The sequence below is a fragment of the Fundulus heteroclitus genome, chromosome 18 (assembly GCF_011125445.2).
Source record: "Fundulus heteroclitus isolate FHET01 chromosome 18, MU-UCD_Fhet_4.1, whole genome shotgun sequence".
NCBI lineage: Eukaryota > Metazoa > Chordata > Actinopteri > Cyprinodontiformes > Fundulidae > Fundulus > Fundulus heteroclitus.
In genome coordinates this window covers 24,933,032-24,951,159 of record NC_046378.1, presented here as the reverse complement: position 1 = coordinate 24,951,159, position 18,128 = coordinate 24,933,032, and the positions used below count along the sequence as shown (strand labels likewise).

General features: G+C 38.8%; 1 protein-coding gene and 1 long non-coding RNA gene across 3 annotated transcripts in view; one reads left to right on the top strand and one right to left on the bottom strand.

Moving 5' to 3' along the window:
* Positions 1–18,128, top strand: part of dhx36 (DEAH (Asp-Glu-Ala-His) box polypeptide 36) — a 46,130-nt gene that overhangs the window by 24,888 nt on the left and 3,114 nt on the right. For both annotated transcript variants that reach the window (XM_036149482.1, XM_036149483.1), the window contains exons 19-26: positions 99–197; positions 2,449–2,622; positions 2,767–2,853; positions 2,939–3,022; positions 5,861–5,960; positions 6,091–6,181; positions 10,580–10,700; positions 15,466–15,618. In XM_036149482.1, coding sequence (XP_036005375.1) covers positions 99–197; positions 2,449–2,622; positions 2,767–2,853; positions 2,939–3,022; positions 5,861–5,960; positions 6,091–6,181; positions 10,580–10,700; positions 15,466–15,618 — 909 coding nt within the window. The remainder of the gene's footprint in view (positions 1–98; positions 198–2,448; positions 2,623–2,766; positions 2,854–2,938; positions 3,023–5,860; positions 5,961–6,090; positions 6,182–10,579; positions 10,701–15,465; positions 15,619–18,128) is intronic.
* LOC118566659 lies at positions 11,496–13,320 on the bottom strand. Its single transcript, XR_004933190.1, has 2 exons — positions 11,702–13,320; positions 11,496–11,586 (listed from the first exon to the last, which is right to left on the bottom strand). It is a non-coding gene; the product is annotated as an uncharacterized LOC118566659 (long non-coding RNA).

The window sequence follows — 18,128 nt, the reverse complement described above, 5'->3', positions numbered from 1 at the left end:
AAATAAAATTTTCTGCATTACCCACGGTTTGGTTGTAGTATAGTGTATAATGACATGGTTTGACTGATTAGATGACAGCTGATGTACATCCTTTTTAGATATTGAAGCTGGGCTCCATTAGTCGGTTTTTGGAGAAGGCCTTGGACCCCCCCAGTGAGAAGGCTGTCAACCTCGCCATCAAGAACCTCACATACCTGGTAGGTAACAGTTAAGATTACCTATGGTGACTTATGTCTTGAGACATTTGTAGAAAAATACATTTGTGTAATTTCAAAAAAGCTGAGACCTTCCAAACGATATAGATGTAAAAATAATGACTGGCAGACTACATATTGTTTAGTTGATCTAACATATCAAGCTTTGGATTTGTTTCATCTATCACAATCTATTATGAGCAACGTTTAGATATGAGCAATGCTTACAAAAGTAGTTCTAACCGCTTTTGTCTGATGTCACATTAAAATGACAAACTTCATTGTATTTGGTTTTTATGTGATAAACTGGAGGATTGGATGGGCATCCAAAATATTAATCCAGATTAATTTTAAATCACAGCTAAAAGAAACTGGGGTGCTTATCTAAAGGCAGACCAAGGAACACAGTAGACATACCAGGGATAAAGCTATGGACACGTTTAAAAAAAAAAAAGGGTTAGGACAATAATATCCTAAGCTTAGGACATCTCACAGAACACTGCTCAGATTTTTGTCTGAAAATTGAAAGCAACAGCAAATCTAACGAGCCATGGCCTTCCACATGAACTGACAGGTGAGACAAGAAGAGCAATAATCAGAATCAGAAATACTTTAATAATCCCAGAGGGAAATTACAGTTCCAGTACAACCGTCCATCACATACATCCGTCCATCATATAAATCAGAAACTCAATAGGCAGAGACATGGCCAGGAGGCCCGTGGTAACTCTGGAGGAGCAGCAGAGATCCTCAGCTCTGGCAGGAGAATCTGTTGAAAATACTATGTTTAGTCATGCTCTCCACGAATCCACTTCTCATGGAAGAGAGGTAAGAAGAAAACTGCTGCTGATAGAAAGCCGTAAAGTTTGCACTTTAACCATGTGGGTGACACAGCAGAAACGCAGAAGAAGCTACTCTAGTCTCATGAGACCAAAGTATGAGACCAAATTAAACTTTACATCACCCAGAATCCACCATGGTGATGGCAGCAGCATTCTGTGGGGATGCTTCTCTTTAGCAGGGTTGGAAACTGGTCAGAGATGAAGGAGCTAAAGTCAGGGCAATGACGAAAGGAAAACCTATTAGAGCAAACTGAATACTTGGGCAGAGATTCACTCTCCAGCAGGTCAGCAAATCTAGACAGATTAAATTATATTCATGTGTTAGCATGGCCCAGTCAAAGTCCAGATGTCAATCCAATAGAGAATCTGTAGCAAAGGCTTGAAAACTGATGTTCAGACATCGTCCAACCAGTCTGACTTGGCTTCACTGATTCATGTGAAGATGAATGAGCAATCATTTCATTGCAAAACTGGTAGATACAAACCCTAAAAAGATTGGCTACGACACAGGGTGCCGAGTACAAATACATCGCACAAGTTTTTAGATTTTTATTTTAAAAAAATGTGTAACTCGTGCATTGCTTTCTTTAAACTTCACTGTTAGACTTTGTGTTAGTCAGTCACATAAAATCCCAATAACATTTATGTTTTTTGCTTTGGCAAAATGACAAAATATCAACGAGTTAAAGAGAAATGAATACTTTTACAAAGAAATCTAACAGCTCATGGAGATTTGGGGATCAAGTGTAACCAAGCCTCAGATGATGAGGCAGGTTTTGGGTCTGCTTTTGGATTTTTCATGGTGTTTGAAGTGCATAGATATCCAGCCTTTACCTTGGAAGAAGGAAAAGAAAAGCACATTTGTCATTTGTGCTTCATATGCCCTAAATCTGATTGAGATGTGTAGAGATTATGTTTAGAAAAGTCTTTTTTTTTTTTTTTTCATTCAAAGGAAGTTTAGAAACTGTGGATGAAGGAAAATTCAGATTTGATCTCTGGCTGACGTAACACACTGGTAACGTCATTTTCTTACCATTTAGTAAACTAGGATATAAAACAGATCAAATAGATATAAAATAAAATACGGAAAAATAACAGGTGCTCCCAACAAAAAGGCCACAAAAATGATTCCCGTTCATAAAAAGATAAAATAATTTCATGTTAATTTTGTGTTAATCAACCTACAGTTTCACCGCTAAGGATGTAACGCTGATAGCCTCAGTGGAATGATCCTATAACTGAGAAGTGATTTGAATGTACTATTTCTACAAGATTTTACTTTCAAAGAAACCACTGAATAAAAAAAAAAAAAAACTATTGCTTGATCTGATGGATGTCATTAAAATAAAATCATCTTGAGCTCAAGATGACCTGAAACTATTTCTTCTGGGTTTTGTGACATGATGTGTTAGAACGCCCTGGACCATACAGAGAATCTGACGGCACTGGGCTTCCACCTGGCACGTCTCCCGGTGGAGCCGCACATCGGCAAACTGATCCTGTTCGGAGCTCTGTTGGGATGCCTCGACCCTGTGCTCACCATCGCCGCTTCGCTCAGCTTCAAAGACCCTTTCTTCATACCCTTGGTAGGGCGCTGCGCTCACAGACATGAAAGCCAACACTGACAGCGGACGCGCACACATACACACACTTCAGCACGTTGCTAAAATCTACCTTCCGGGCTCTTTTTACACGTCTTGCATAATTAAAAGATGTTTTGTCCCCCTTAGGGTAAAGAAAAGATGGCAGACATGAGGAGAAGGACTCTGTCCAGAAACTCCAAGAGTGACCACCTCACTATTGTCTATGCATTTAAGGTAAGAAAAACTAACAGTGACCCTGACATTTTGCGTCTTGTATGACTTTATTATTTTTCCTAATTTCTTCCTCACCGACTGGCAGGGATGGGAGGACGCCAAACGACGGGGTGCTAGGTATGAGAGGGAGTACTGCTGGGACAACTTCCTGTCTGCCAACACACTCCAGGTGAGTCAGGCTGATTGCAAAGGCTTTTCTCGTGTTTGGCTGCTGACAGATTAAAGATATGAAGTTTACTTTGAAGTAATTTGTAGCAGTGTAATGACGCAAAAATGTTTTAAAGAATTTTCCTGAACATTAATATTTCCCACTTCAGGATTGACTTTTCTATATATTGGAAGTCCATCTGGCTGCTCCCTTGTGAGTGGTCGCCATAACAAATCATTACTAGACTTGGTGGAGTTTTTACACTGAAAACCCTTCCTGACACAGCCTAGGTTCGAACCCTGGTCCCACGTATGAAAGATGGAGTGTTTGCCCGCTATACCACAGAGGGACTTTTTTCTAAATATTGTAGATTTTAAGTCTTCGTTTAAATAAATGTCAAACTGTGTCAGTTCAGGTTTAAATCTAGAACAAGTGGTGATCAAATGCAGTCTAGACGTATAAAAGAAAAAAACGTCACATAAGGCGCTGAAGCAGATGCCAACGTTAGCAGGATTAGCGGCTAACGGTTAGCAAGTCAGAGAGCTAGTAAATCGTATCTTGTTTATCACCATTTGTTTTTCCTACTGAGCACTAAAAACAAGCAAGATGCAGTTGTGAGTATATAGATGAAGAAATGGTTTCAAAGCAGCTAAAGTTTTCCGAAGAGAGTTTTCTCTGGCTGTCTTGAAGGCAAGCCCCATTCCACTGTCTCGTAATGGCCGCGCACCGCACGGCTCCGCTCACTTACGAGGGTTTCAGGAACAGGTTTTTTTCCCGACCAGACCCGGTTCCTCCGGCTCTGCTGAGGTTTAAGGCCAATGTGAGTGAATGCACCACGCCGCGGGGCGTGGAGAAATGAGAAGGTTTTCTCTGAGGAAGTCCAGAAAAACTGAAGAGTGACATTAATATTAAGCATCACTATGAACAGGGAGGGTCAAACAAAAATTTTATTTTATTTTCAAACCATGAACCACGCCTGAAGAAGAAGCAAAGAAAAGGGGGCACTTCAGCTTTCTATACACAGACGAGCTGTATCAAATCCATGGATTTATCGAGGCTTTCTCTCTTTTTACACTGAAAGCTGTTAAGTTTTGTCTCTGAAATGTCCATCCATCCACCTGACGTGGTACAAGGCAGCGGCTGTCTGCCTTTGGTGGGGGGTGTGAGGGGGCAAAAGCAACGTCCAGGAGGCGTCTCCCTCTCCCAGGCCTTTCTAGGCCGGTGGAATCACTATAGCGGGCGAAAATAATCTGAACGGGGAGGAGCCGAGTAGGACGGGCGAAAACGAGCGGGCCAGTGGAACTGCGCCTGTAATGTTAGACAACACTGGCTCTATCACATGTTTCTCTGCACTATGCACCATTGTAACCTGCCTTCTCATTCAGTTGAGTTATTTTGCAATTTTATGTTTTCTAAATAAGTTTATATCATCTTGTTACTCTCGAAAATTCACAACACCAAAAGGAGTTCAATACTTAACATATTAAGCATGTTTACTTTATAAATATTACTAAATTGCATTGCAACTCATGAAAGCTATGTAAGTATATTAAGGGCCAAATTATAAGTTTGATACGTTTTATTGAAGGTTTTGTGCATGTTTTGGTTTCAAGCATGTTTTGGCTTAAATCTAAGGGAAATGTTTAGAAGAGGGGAAAAAGGAGGAATATAAGGGGAGAGAGGTCTTTTCAAAACTGATGGTCAGAGTAGGGAAATGTAGATGAAAAGTCAAATTTTTAAGGGTCCTGGGGTCTCATTTATAAAACTTTGTGTAGAATCTACACCAAGAAAAAGAAAATGGCATAAGGCAAAAAAAAAAATATCTGATTCATAAAATCATGCGCAAGCACACCAGCACACCTTTATAGATCGCATCTGTACCTGATTCACCCATAAATGGTCAATGAATAATGATGTGTATTAAACATTGTTTTGATTTTTTTCATGGTGAAATGGCAGCCACTGACAGAAAAAAAAATGAAACTGAAAAAAATCACAGAGAGGAGTTCATTAAATATGTAAATCAGAGGTAAAATCACAGATGTTGTCCACATTAAAAGAAGTTGTTAAAAAGTTAACTTGATTAAACACTGGATTACAGCCTCACACCATGCTCCAAATTGAAACTCTTCTGAGGCTTTGTGTCCAGATCGACAATCTGAGGAGGGAGAGAGACCAAGGAGGAATGAGATGATAAAGACCCCCACAGAGTTGCTGGGAGGTCCACACATTTTCCCGTCAAGTTTTTTTTAAATAGATCCTAACTTTTGCATGGAAATGTCACGTTTCAAGCCCCATTTTGTGCCTACGCAAGCTTTATAAATGAGACCCCTAATCATTACAATTAAAAATATGTTTATTGTATCTATTTACTTTAGTCTATGAAAACGAAAGCTAACAATGAATACGTTATAATGACTAACTGTTACTTAATATGTTAAATTATTTACTTGTCAGTCTCCAGTAAAATAAATTAGAATATGTTCTACATTTCTATTTGCAATTTCTTTGTTTGCTATGATGGAGTGAAACCGTGGTACTTTTACTCAAGATTATCATAGTGTGAAAATCTAATACAGGCCCATGCCTACCATGCACCCAGAATGTTGCCGCACAAACAGTTTAATAGTGGCAGACACTTCTTGAATGCTAACAGCTAAATGATTGTCAGCCAACCTTGAAATAAGAGTCTCAAACATGGATACAACTGGGTGTTGACTAAATCATCTGTCAGTAGAAACTGGATAAGGCTTTCCAAGACAGACTTCACTTAGACTAGAGACATTGGAGCATTTTAATATCACAATTATAGTCTTACACACTAGTAATTTGTACTTTTTTTTTTTTTTTACTATTTAGATGCTTCACAACATGAAAGGCCAGTTTGCTGAACATCTCGTGAATGCTGGCTTTGTCAGCAGCAGGGATCCCAAAGACCCTAAATCCAATGTCAACTCAGGTAACAAGGAGAGTTTTTTTTTTTTTTTTTCTATTTTTTTTTTTTTTTTTTAGTTACACTTTGTTTTAAGTCAGACTTGTCTTCCATAGAGCAGCATTTAATGAAATATTAATGTCTTCTCTTTTCTCAGATAATGAGATGTTAATTAAGGCAGTGATTGTTGCTGGACTGTACCCTAAGGTGGCCATGATCAGACCATCTCACAGCAAAAAAAGACCTGGGTGAGTCTCAGTCCAAGGAAGCTCATGATTGACATGTAAATAACCAGTTTTTGTTTAGTTTTTTGGGCTTTAGTTTTTTTTTCCCCCTCTGTGGTAAGACAAATGGCGTTGGCATTACAATTATTCACCAGAGTACTTGGAGGAGTTCTGGAAAGGTCCTGTGACAGTCACCTGCAGCTGTGCAGTGACCGTGTTTGGAAATTTGTCAAAAACACAAAGGCACTTTCGCAGCTCATCACGGAGGTGGCCTGAGGCATCTCTCTCTTAAGTGGTGGTGTTGACCTGTGTGCAAAAGATAAATGGCTTTGGCAATGGCAGTTTTATTTATATATTACATTTCATTACATATAAAATCAGATTACCTAATAAATAAAGACAAAACATCCCACAGCATGCAATACACAATACAGTGCAGAAAAAAAGGCTTTGGCCCCATCATATAATTCTTTAGTTTTTTCCCCCCCAGAATAACAGACAAAGTACAGTTTTCAGATGATAATTTTATTAAAAAATGGGGGGGGGGGGGCGTTACAGCTGTTAGTTTCCCAGCTAACAGCTGTAGATACATATGAGAAACAATTGAAAAATAACCTACTGCAGTACATAAAAGCATAATTATAACACAACATAAACCATCTCGATACAAACAATATAGTCTCATCTTATGTCTTTTTTTTTTTTTTCAATATATTGCCCAGCCCTACATTTGCAGCACTTGATGCTTTCGTCTGCTGACCAGCTTTATGGAGATGTTGATTACATTTAACAACAGGACTTGGCACATGTCGACCTGCCAAAGGTGCCAACAGCTGATTCAGTGTGTTGCTTGATTGACCAGCAAACTGGCCTGACCTGAACCCGCCCCCCCTTCCCCATAGAGAATCTAAAGCACCATTTACACTACCCTTTTTTAACCGTGCCGAGAATGGTCCGAGCTCGGTAACTGAGATAACTATCGAGTGTAAATGGAACGCAAACTAAACTGAACCGTGCCAGAAACAACTGAACCGCGCTAAATCTAGACCAGTTTGATGGATGGGCTCGGCCCGGTTTCTTTGTTATCAGTTCTCTGATAACAAATAGCGCATGAGCAGACCGCGTCATCTCCTTACAGTCAGCTGACTAATTTTGCGATTTCAGACATTCATAATAATACTAGCTTCCTTACCGTGCCACACGATTTCCAGTGATGATTCTGCTTAGCAGTGTGATGAACCATAACGTATGTTGTTGTTTCCTGCGTCTGTAAGCCCTGATTAGACTATCATTTGTCTTATCCACTTCCCAAAGCCGACTTTGTCAAATAACCAAAGGTTGCCTTCTTCGCAGGACTCTCCGCAAACAACGAAATATCATTACTATAACCAAACATAACTTCCTGAATGTCACGGGCGCCACCATTTTTATTTGCTTGATTCCCTCCTTCAATCCTAGAGACTAATAGTACCGCAGATCGTCACTAGGAGGGGAGGAAGCGTGCTAGCGTGATGTGTAAATGGTCGTAAGAACCAAGCTCGTCACGGTTAACTGATCCAAGCTCGGTCCGAACTCGGCATGGATCGGTTAAAAAAGGGTAGTGTAAATGGGGCTATAGAGGTACTGCACCTCCATGCCACGCCCCATTGATGCAGCAATTCATGCAAAAGGAGACCCACTCCAATTATTAAGTGCATAGAAATTAACATACATTTTAGAAGCTGGACATTTATGTTAAAATATAATTTTTGTATGCAATAATCACATTTTCTGTGAACCAGAGTTTTGGGTTTTCATTTACTGTCACCCATAATCGTCAAGATTACAAGAAATAAGGGCTTGAGAAATTTCCCTTTGTGATAAATCTACACGAGTGTCACTTTCTAAAATAAGTGTCAGAAAATATTTTACTTTTCTTTTGGTATTCTAATCTTTTGAGATGTACCTGTACTCCTGTTGTCCTAGTCTGATATAAAACATGTGTTGAGCTAAAACAGAAATATAGACAGTATACAAACAAAAGTATACCGACATAAAAAAACAACACAAAAGAAACCTGGAAGGGGGAAATAGTTTTTCAAAGCACTGTGTATTTACATAAAGGCTGTAATAATAAAGGGGTCACACTTTTGTCTGTTTTAGTTCTTATCAACTCCTTTGTGAATGCAATGAAATTACTTTATTTGCATATGAAGTTAGCCCGTCGCAAGATAAAATGATTTAATTGCTCAAATAGGGGCTCGTTCCTTTGTTACCCAGTCAGGCTGTTGTCTGGTACATGCAGTTAGTTCTCTGCTGTTAAGCAGTCAGCTCTGTTTGGCTCATGCACACACACATTTGGGACAGGTTGTCACGTTAAACTTCGACGTGATTATCAGACTTTATAGCTTTCTTTTTGTTCTCTAGCAGACATGACCGGAGGCATTCTGGGGGAATTAGAATAACAAGCTAAATGCGTCTGATTGGATCCACTGATTTTCAGCAGATTTGTTCTAGGCAGGGTTCAGACCACTGGGAGCAGAGTATGTGAATACAGACGCATACACACCTAGACTTGCAAATGAGGCATATAAATATACAATATTACCATCCCTTTGAAAATACAAGTGGTGTTTAGTCATAGACTTTACATGTAAATTAGGCATAGCCACTTTGACCTCAGATGTGAATTATCTGGATGGTTGAAGTACGAAGGTTTAGCACCTTATCATGAAATTGTTTTTTTTCTTTTCTTTTAGGCAACAAGGATTTTCAACTTGTGTTGATTTCTTTTCATTCTCTGTAGTTCTTAGTAATCTGCTCTGCACATTTCTCTGCAGTAAACTCAAAGTATAGTTAGGATTTTAAATTTTATCAAAATTTGAGCTTGTTACTTTGAATAAAGAGAATTCAGTTTAGACTGCACAGATGAGTTAAAGCCTAGCCACAGCAGGGCTAACACCAAACCACATTCCTGCTGCAATAAAACAACTTCAGTCTGAACAATTTCCTATCGCTTCATTTGAATGCTGTTTTATAAGCCTTTGTTGTTGTTGTTGTTTTTTTTTTTTGGAGGGGGGGGGTCTGGCCATTTGTGTATTGAGCTTTCTTTTCACAAACACAGCTAAATACAATTCAGTGAAAATCTTTTTATTTTCCCCCAGAAATCACCTTATGTGGCTTACCTTTTGACCTTGATGAGAATTGCACTGTGTTGGAAACTAATAACATAGCAAAGAAGAACTGGTCTGCAGCAAAGGAAGGCCACATCTTTTAGATTTTGATTTGATAGTAAATTTGAAAATTATTTATTTTCCTTATACTTCTCCATTATGTCCTACTTTGTGTAGGGCTATCAGATAATATGCTAATAAAATACATTGAAGATTGTGGTCGTAGCTTGACATATTGTGGAAAAGTTCAAAGGGTATGAATGTTTACAAGCCTGTTTTTACCTTTGAAGACATATTTTGAGACCTTTTTACCAGTAAAAGTTCATTTCTAACACATAAAACAAAACACTTTGGGTTACCTTACAGAGTACTCTCTGTATTACTTTAGCTGGAAAGGGGTTGGCTTATTTGCCACCATCATTAGGAATTACCACAGGATGTAGTTTTAAAGCTTGATAAATACTCGCATTTCTGGAACCTTATTTCTACAATCAGCAGTCGGGTTCGCTACGTGGGTCCTCTGGCGCTAATTAAGCTCACTAAGAGGAAAACTAAAAATAAAGTACTTAAGCAGCAATTTTCCTCAGGTTGTAGTTTTGTAATTCTTTATAGCTAACACTAGAATTGGCCAAGATGAGATTTGGAAATGTGGTATACCACATGTAATGTTAACTTATATTTCCAAAAAAAATAAACATTCATAAAAAGGTCTGAAGAAGCAAATCTGTCCTGTAACATCACACACCTAATAATCCAGCTCCAGGAGATTTTCTTGTGAAAGATGGAGGCAGAATGTAACTTTCTAGTCACAAAGGGCTGGGAAACGAGTGGAGAAGCATTGTGGTGTTTCAACAAAAGATCCTCTGGCCAACTTTTAAATGTGATGTTAGATTGTTCATACTTTTGGGATTGTTCTGCTGCCTATGTGGCCTTGGGAACATATTACTTGTAGCGGAAAAATGGATTCAATTAAATCAGAACATTCTCAAATGAACTTTAGACCTTCTGTTGGGTGGGAGCCTCAATGTGTGCAAGCCGAAGGTTTTTGCATGACCCTCACAGTCCTCTGAATAAAGAGGATGTTTCCTTCTTGGTTATTTATTCCTTCCTTTTATTAGAATTTAAAGTATTAGCCATCTATGTCTTAACTGCAGTAAACTGTAGAGTGGCAACACTTTTAGGAACCTGTAAGAAATTCCCATAGGGGCTTTATAGGAATATAATCCTTGCCGTTTAAAATTCATACTCTGTAACGTCTCATCCATCTCAGGGTAAAGGTGTGCACCCAGGCTGATGGAAAGGTGTGTATCCATCCCAAATCTGTCAACGCTGAAGAGAGAGAGTTCAATTACACATGGCTCATTTACCACCTGAAGATGAGAACCAGCAGTGTAAGTAAACAGACCTGGAGGCATTTTGCTCTGTAACAATGTAATAAAAAATTATTTTGTTGCAACTGTCTGTGAATTAAAGGTTTTCTTTAGTGCATGGGGACATTTTCTTCCTAAACCAATAACAAAGACTAGTTTAAAATGGAAAAAAAAAAAAATGTTGTATTTACTCAGGTTACCATTGTCTGATATTCCAATTTGTTTGCATACCTGAAACATTCACATGTTAACCGAGAATCAAAAGCAGAAAAGGTTTCTGATAACATTTCGTGTTGAGATCTGGTGGGTAAGTTATTAAAAAACCCGCAAATTGTCTATTTGTTACATCATGTCCCACCTCCTGTGCGACGCGTGCTCCTCTGCACCGCTTACCTCAAATATCCAGCTGTCAGGGTGCATCACTAGCAGAAAATCTCCAGCTGTGAATCGGCTGTGTGAACAACAACTGCTAGAAAAGACAAGCCTGTACTGTTTATATTTTCTCCCCCCGAACATTTCTGTTCATGTGTGAAAACGGCTTTTGGGATTTTGCCCGGCCACTTCTGACGAGCGGCTGAGAGGGGATAGAAGTACCATTGGCTAAAGGTTGGCAGTGGAGCCACACCAGCTTTGCACTTAATGAATATTTGATTAAAAACACCGCCTTTCAACTCGATCTCAAAGGCTCTTGGGCTTCAAAGCTTCCAGATACAATGCAAGAGGTGGTCGTGGGGGCAAACCGGTCAACACTGATTCCTGACGGAAATACTCTAAAGCTTCTTTTTACTCTTTTTATTATTATTATTATTATTATTATTTTGTAGATCCCACCTCAGATTCTTGTTTTCCTCTCCATCTGTCTGTCTTTGTTCTTTCATTGCTGTCATCTTATGTGAGAGCCCTGATTCTACAGAAAGAAAAAAAAAACATGTTTCATGGGTGCTTTGATTGCATCTTCTACCTTTTCTGATCTGGCTGTCCTGCCTGTGTTGATAAGGAAAACATGTTTTGTCGTATTTTACCTGCGTTTTTGCCGCATTCAAATCTTTTTGTTTTTCTTTCGCACAATGCTGCACGTCTGCGTTCATAGAGTGAGGTATTCAGACAGTGTAAGATTGCCAAGGTTATTTGCTGTCTAAGAGAGAAGGAAGCAGAAGAGTAGAGCAGCAGAAAGGGAAAAAAAACAGGAAAGAAAATGGGTGATGACGTTAAACTTGATCTTCTCTGACGCACTTATCCCTCGTGATGCATTACCTCACAGATTTATGGGGTAAAAGCAGGTTTGTTGGCTCCCTCACTTCTTATCTCCCTACCACTGGTTTGACCCTTATTTTTCAACTTGTATTTGATAACTTTAGTGTATAAATAGTTTTTATTTGACCTTTTGTCTTTTTATCATCACAAGGTTTGTGTTTAAAATGTTTTTTTGTTTTTTTTCACTAAAGGGATTTCAATTTGCTCCAGCTTGTTAGGTGGCTTTATACAGTGCAGGTTTAGAGATTCAAATGCAAATGTTTTTTTAATAAATTCACACAGGCTCTAAATGATACCCCCGCTAATATTGGGATACAGGAGCAAAGGAGCATGGAGCAAAAAAATAAAAACAAAAATCGCTTTGTGTAGCCATCAAAGAGGCCCTGGCATTATGCTGGCAAGAAGTTTGATAACTCTTTGTTGCAAAAACGATTGAGTTTGTCTAAATTGCTCGGTTTCCTGGCACTGACCCTGCTTTTAAATGTTGCTAACAAACTCTAAATATGAGGCTGAAGCTATTTCAGAAGCCTAAGATTAATCTGCTTTATCCATTGTAAAATCAGTTTTGATGTGTATTTGTGAACATTTCCATTTGGGACACCCTTTATGTCCAAGTTTCAACCATCTGATCTGAATTTGCCACCATCAGAATGTTTAAAATTCACCAAGGCTCAAGCCTACCAAGATGTTGAATATTTTGGATTTAGTCCTTTCTTCATTAGCTCCATATTCTCAACTCCTCCAACATCTTTCCTATTATTGTGACCAAAGAACTGTGTCTCCTCTGTCCATAAAGCATCCGATTTGTGAATCCACTTGAACATTTGGCTTGTTCACGGGGCCAGCTCATGCATGTCAGAAGGTGTGGGTTATTGGTCGGCACCCTATCAGTCGATATCGATGTTACAATGTGTCAAACTGCCTTCACTGTGGACAGTGACACTGATATATCCAGCATCTTCAAGATTAGGATAAATTTGAGCTTCGCTGGTGCCTTGGTTAGGGGTGATAGTTTGATTCAAATGGACATGGAAAAGTGTTGCTGGTCAGATGGGATACAGAATGAACTATCCGGTTGTGGTGAAAAGAAATTATTAAAAGTGTAAGGAGGGGCCTTGAACCCAATACTCTCAACCAGCTGTCAAGAATGCTGGTGGTAGCATCAGGCTGAGGGTCCATTTTATACAACAAGGTGGGAATTAAGAAGGACAAGAGCTCCTTACAACTCGAACTTGGATCCACGTTGAAACGTGGACAAAGTTTGGTAGATTTTGGAGGAACATGAGCCCAAATGGTTATCAAATCTAGATTTACAAGTCTTACATTATGGTTCCTGAAGGCCATCCTTCAAAAAAAAAAAGCAATACAAAAACGAGTCCCTAACCTCAACCCTGTTTATAAATGTTTGAATTAAGATTAAATTCCCGCTCTGTGCCTGGAAACTGTTAACCAGAATTATGTCAGCAACTTCCTTTTAGCTAAAAAAAAAAGGGTCAATCTCTGGACATTTAAACGTTTATCATGGTGAGTGTATCCCCAGTTATATTCAATACATTAGAATATGCGTTCTAATGAGGGTCAGATTAAAAGTACCTTTTTTTTCCTTCTTCTTCTTTTTTTTTTAAAAAAAGCAAAAACATTTTAGCAGGTATTTAACATACTTTTTATTAAACCCACTCTTTGTATTTAAATTAATTCTCTATTGGTCTGATTTAATATTCTATGCTTAAATTTCATGTTTTAATTAGCTGTAAATGGAAAAACACCGTACCTGACTGAAATAACGGCTTGTGTATTATTAATTACAAAAAAAAATCACTTAATAAGTTGAGTTACTGTAATAAAGGTAATTTTCAATAATATTACAATTTTTTGCACGTGACTTAGAGATGCACCGATCCAATACCCAGATCAGATATCAGCTCTGATATTGACTCTTTAGCTTGATCGGATATCGGATGATATCGTTTTTTGGTTTTTCTTCTTTTCTTTCTTCTTTTTTTTACCGTCATACACAGCAGTACAGTTATGGCGATCTAGTCACTTCTATGCTTGCAACGGCGGTTACGCAGAGCATGCACAGCAGCTAGTGATGAGCAAACACAGAGCAACATGGAGCAACTGGCAGACCAAGCCAAGTCTCTTTGGAAACATTTCAAACTTGATACGCCAACTAGTCCGACTGCAACATGCAGTATCTGCAATGCGTCAGCTGCGAGGGTGTGATAAGGTTGGTAAATTCAGCACCACAAACTTAATTAAGCACCTCCAAAATCACCATGCTAAAGAACATGCAGAACTTTTTTTTTCACATGAACTTTACTCACATAGTGAGGTATATGATTTATTCATTCAACAGCAGTATCGGGTACCGTCCGATACGCTTAGTCCAGTTATCGTGTCGGATTGGATCGGAAAAAATTGGATGGATGTCTCTATTGTGACTGTATATTTGAGCCCCTGTATTTATAGCTTTGAACCTGTGTAGATTAGAGAAAATTATAAAGAATGTTTCCAGTAAATGGCCGTGATGAACATCTGTAAAATAAAGATCAGTGAATGTTTCAGACAGTATTGTTTACTTTGATTACTAATTAACTGCTATCATAAGAAAAGTCCTATTTTATCAATTATCATCCGTTATTATTCTAAATGCAGTTTTTGGTTTTGTTTGTTTGTTCTTTTATTTTCTTAATTTTAAAGGCCCAAAGTAGTTGTTTAGGTAAAGGTAGGTAATTGAGACAGTCCTTTGAAGTATTACACTCAGCTTTCACAGTTCTCAGTTTTTCCATTTTGTCTCTCATTGGGCAAGCTGTTTTGCAAACCTAGCTTATTTTCAGTTGCATATATTATTGCTTTTACCATTGCAAACATGTTAACCGTTTAAAAACTTGCCAGTTGGATTATTTTAAGTGTATATTGTTATGAACTTATTATATCCACGTCCAGTCACTTGTTTGTGAGAATAGACAATATCATAACATATGGATATTTTGTAGATTATGTGATAAATGTTTTTCATCATAACTATGAAAAATCCTGATATTTTTTTATTGCCTCAAGTAATGTTGCTTTTAACATTTTTACATTTCAGCATTTATCTGTTGCTGTTTTTGTCACTATACTGTGTTGTTTTTTTTGTGTCTGACTTTGTCTGCCCAGTGACTGGAGATGGAAATTAGCTCTGGCTATATTCTTGCATATTTAGATTGTGTTCATTATCCCTTTTACAAATAGATAAATACAAAAAAAAGCAGCTGTCAGTTAAGCATGTGGAACTGCTAGAAAGAGGGCAACGCATCAGGAAGATTCACAGATGGGGCAGGATGACATTTCTCCTCACACCTAAGGCACCAAAACACATTTCAAACTGGCACAGCCTCTCTTCACTAATGTGACACTTAAAGCCCACACCGCAGAGTAGCTGTCGGACTCAGCATGTCATAACAATGCCGCTTTCTCTTACTGAACGTGTTAATCTGTTGTAATAATGCTGCAATTGTGTATTTGCAATGTCACTGTCTCCCTTTAGATCTTCCTGTATGACTGCACCGAAGTGTCCCCATTCTCGCTGCTGTTCTTTGGAGGAGACATCACCATCCAGAGGGACGAGGACCAGGAGACCATCGCAGTCGACCGCTGGATTGTCTTCAGATCCCCAGCTCGCACTGCTCATCTTGTTAAGGTAAACAAAGCTGGCACGAGATGCTCACATTAATTAAATTTTGAATTCAGGTTATTTATATTGCACCAATTCATGACATGTCATCTCAAAGCACTTTACACAAAAACCTGTCAAGTCAGTTGAATCGTACAGGGAGATTCCAAATCCAGTACATGGGTTAAGAAAATGTTTTAAGGAAACCTGGCAGATTGCATTACGTTACTGACTTGCAGCATTAACTCCTTCTGGACAAGCATGTAGTGACAATAGAGAGCCGCTTGCATTGTGCTGTTGATTTTGCAGCAATTCCCCATAATAGCATGCATATAGTGACAGTGGAAAGGAAAACCCCCCTTTAACTGGAAGTAACCTCCAGCAGAAGCAGGTTCATTATGAACGGCCATCTGCCACGACCAGCTGGGGGTTGGAGAAGACAGAGCAGAGACACGAAAAGAACACAGAAGCGATGATCCAGGAGCACTTTCTATGTGACAGAAATGTGAAAACGTAATGGCAGTACTAGCTCCTGCAGTGGTTTCATCTAAGAGAGAAACACAGGTAGGCAGATAAGCTTTGAGACAGTTTCCAAGTCTAGAGGACGAAAGAGAGCACTTACAGTTAGCCGGAGTAAAAGTTCAGCCAATAGCTGTGTCTAAGAGACACAGAGAGAATCTAACAGGACTTTACACTGAAAGACTGGGTCAATTGTGTCATCTGTCGAAGGAGAACATGAATATGTTGGCAGCAGTAGCTCCGTCTATGCCCCCCCACTCTCCACCCTGGTGGTGTCGCATCTGAACAGAACACCAGGCCAGCTGTTGCTACTATGAAGAGAAAGAAGAGAGAATGCATGAAGTTAGTGTAAATGACAGGCGAGTGAGTGAGGAAACGTGGCCATTATGTCCTCCAGCATCCAATATCTATATATGTGTATATGTGAAGAAGATTTATCATTTACATATACGATCTGAAATCTGTCTGGCAAATAAGATTTAAACCAGCGCTGTTCCCTTGATCCCTACAGCACATTTTAAACTTTCTAAGAGAATGTTGTGATCAACTGTATCAAATGCATCACTGAGATCTAACAGGACAGCAACAAGTCTATTATCTGAGGCCATGAGAATATCCATAGTGACTTTCAACAGAGCTGTTTCAGTGCTTTGATGGGATCTGAAACAGGTCATTACTATGTAAATGCTCACACACTTAATTAGTAAAAACTTTCTTCAGAATTTTAGACAAAGAAAAGAAGGTTAGATATAGGTCTGTAATTTATCAAGTCATCTCGATCAAGAGAATGGTTGCTTAATTACAGCTACCCTAAAAGCCTGTGGTGCAGATCTGTTTAATAAGGATAGATTAATCATATCTAAAATGGGAGCGATAATCAAAGGGAATACTTCCGTAAATAATTTGTTTGGGATTGAGACTAACATACAAGTTGAAGTTTTAGATGAGGCTAATATTTTTGACAACTCAGAAAGCTCAACTGGATCTATATACAGATTAGGTTCTACAGTTGCCTCTAACGCTGCCTCACTTTCTGAGGACGAAAGTGACACCCTGTTATTATCATTCGGGAGGGTGCCAATGATATTACTTTTAATAGAATCTATTTTGTTTATCAGGAGGAATCCTTTAAAGTCATTACTGGTGAAGGAATGGATGACTGAACAGAACCATGACTGCAAGTTTGGGGGATATAGGATTATTCTTATTCTCCTCTATTAAAGCCAAACTAACTAATTTTCAAGTGGTGCTCCCCCTACAGGACCTTTTGAAAATGGCACTGTCATAAATACCCACTCCACTCCATGTGACAAATCTTTTTTCAATCAAAATAAGAGATAGAAACATTCTGAGGTAAGAAATTCTCTTTAGAGGTTTCTGGTTGGCTTTGAAAAAAGTCTGTGTTAAGCTGAACAGACAGGCGGATAGAAGCTTCTCCTATTTGACGGTGCGGTGAAGTCGGTGTTCACCGCGCACAATGCAGCTGGTAATTTCGTAGTCACCGCGGTCGGTCCGAACGCACCACTAGTTTGTTGCCCAAATAAGAGACCTCACGGTCAAAAAAGGCCCAAGAAACGTCAACCTGCGACTCATGAAATTTATAAGTGACTTAGTAAAAAACAAGCCAGACGTTGCTTAGAATAAGCAGACTTTGTAGCACTCTTATTGATGCCATTGGCTGCCATAAAACTGTTTGTCTTACTGCGAAAACGACAACAGAGCCACAAGACCGCCTCCGTTTCGGAGGCATGGAAAGTTTCAAGTGGGGTTTTTCGGCCAGAGACACTAGGGGGAGATGACGGACCCCTCAATCGTCTCATAAACACTTAAATTACCATCACAGGGATTTAGAACAGGATATATTTAAAAATGTTACTTAGTATACCTTTAATAATAAAAAATATAATATTCTTGCATTGCAAAAGATCTTTCCTTCAAATTTGAAATGTCAAATGTAGACCTTTTCCACCCAGATTAATGACAACTTCTTTAGATGTGTAAAGTGCCATTTTTGCTCA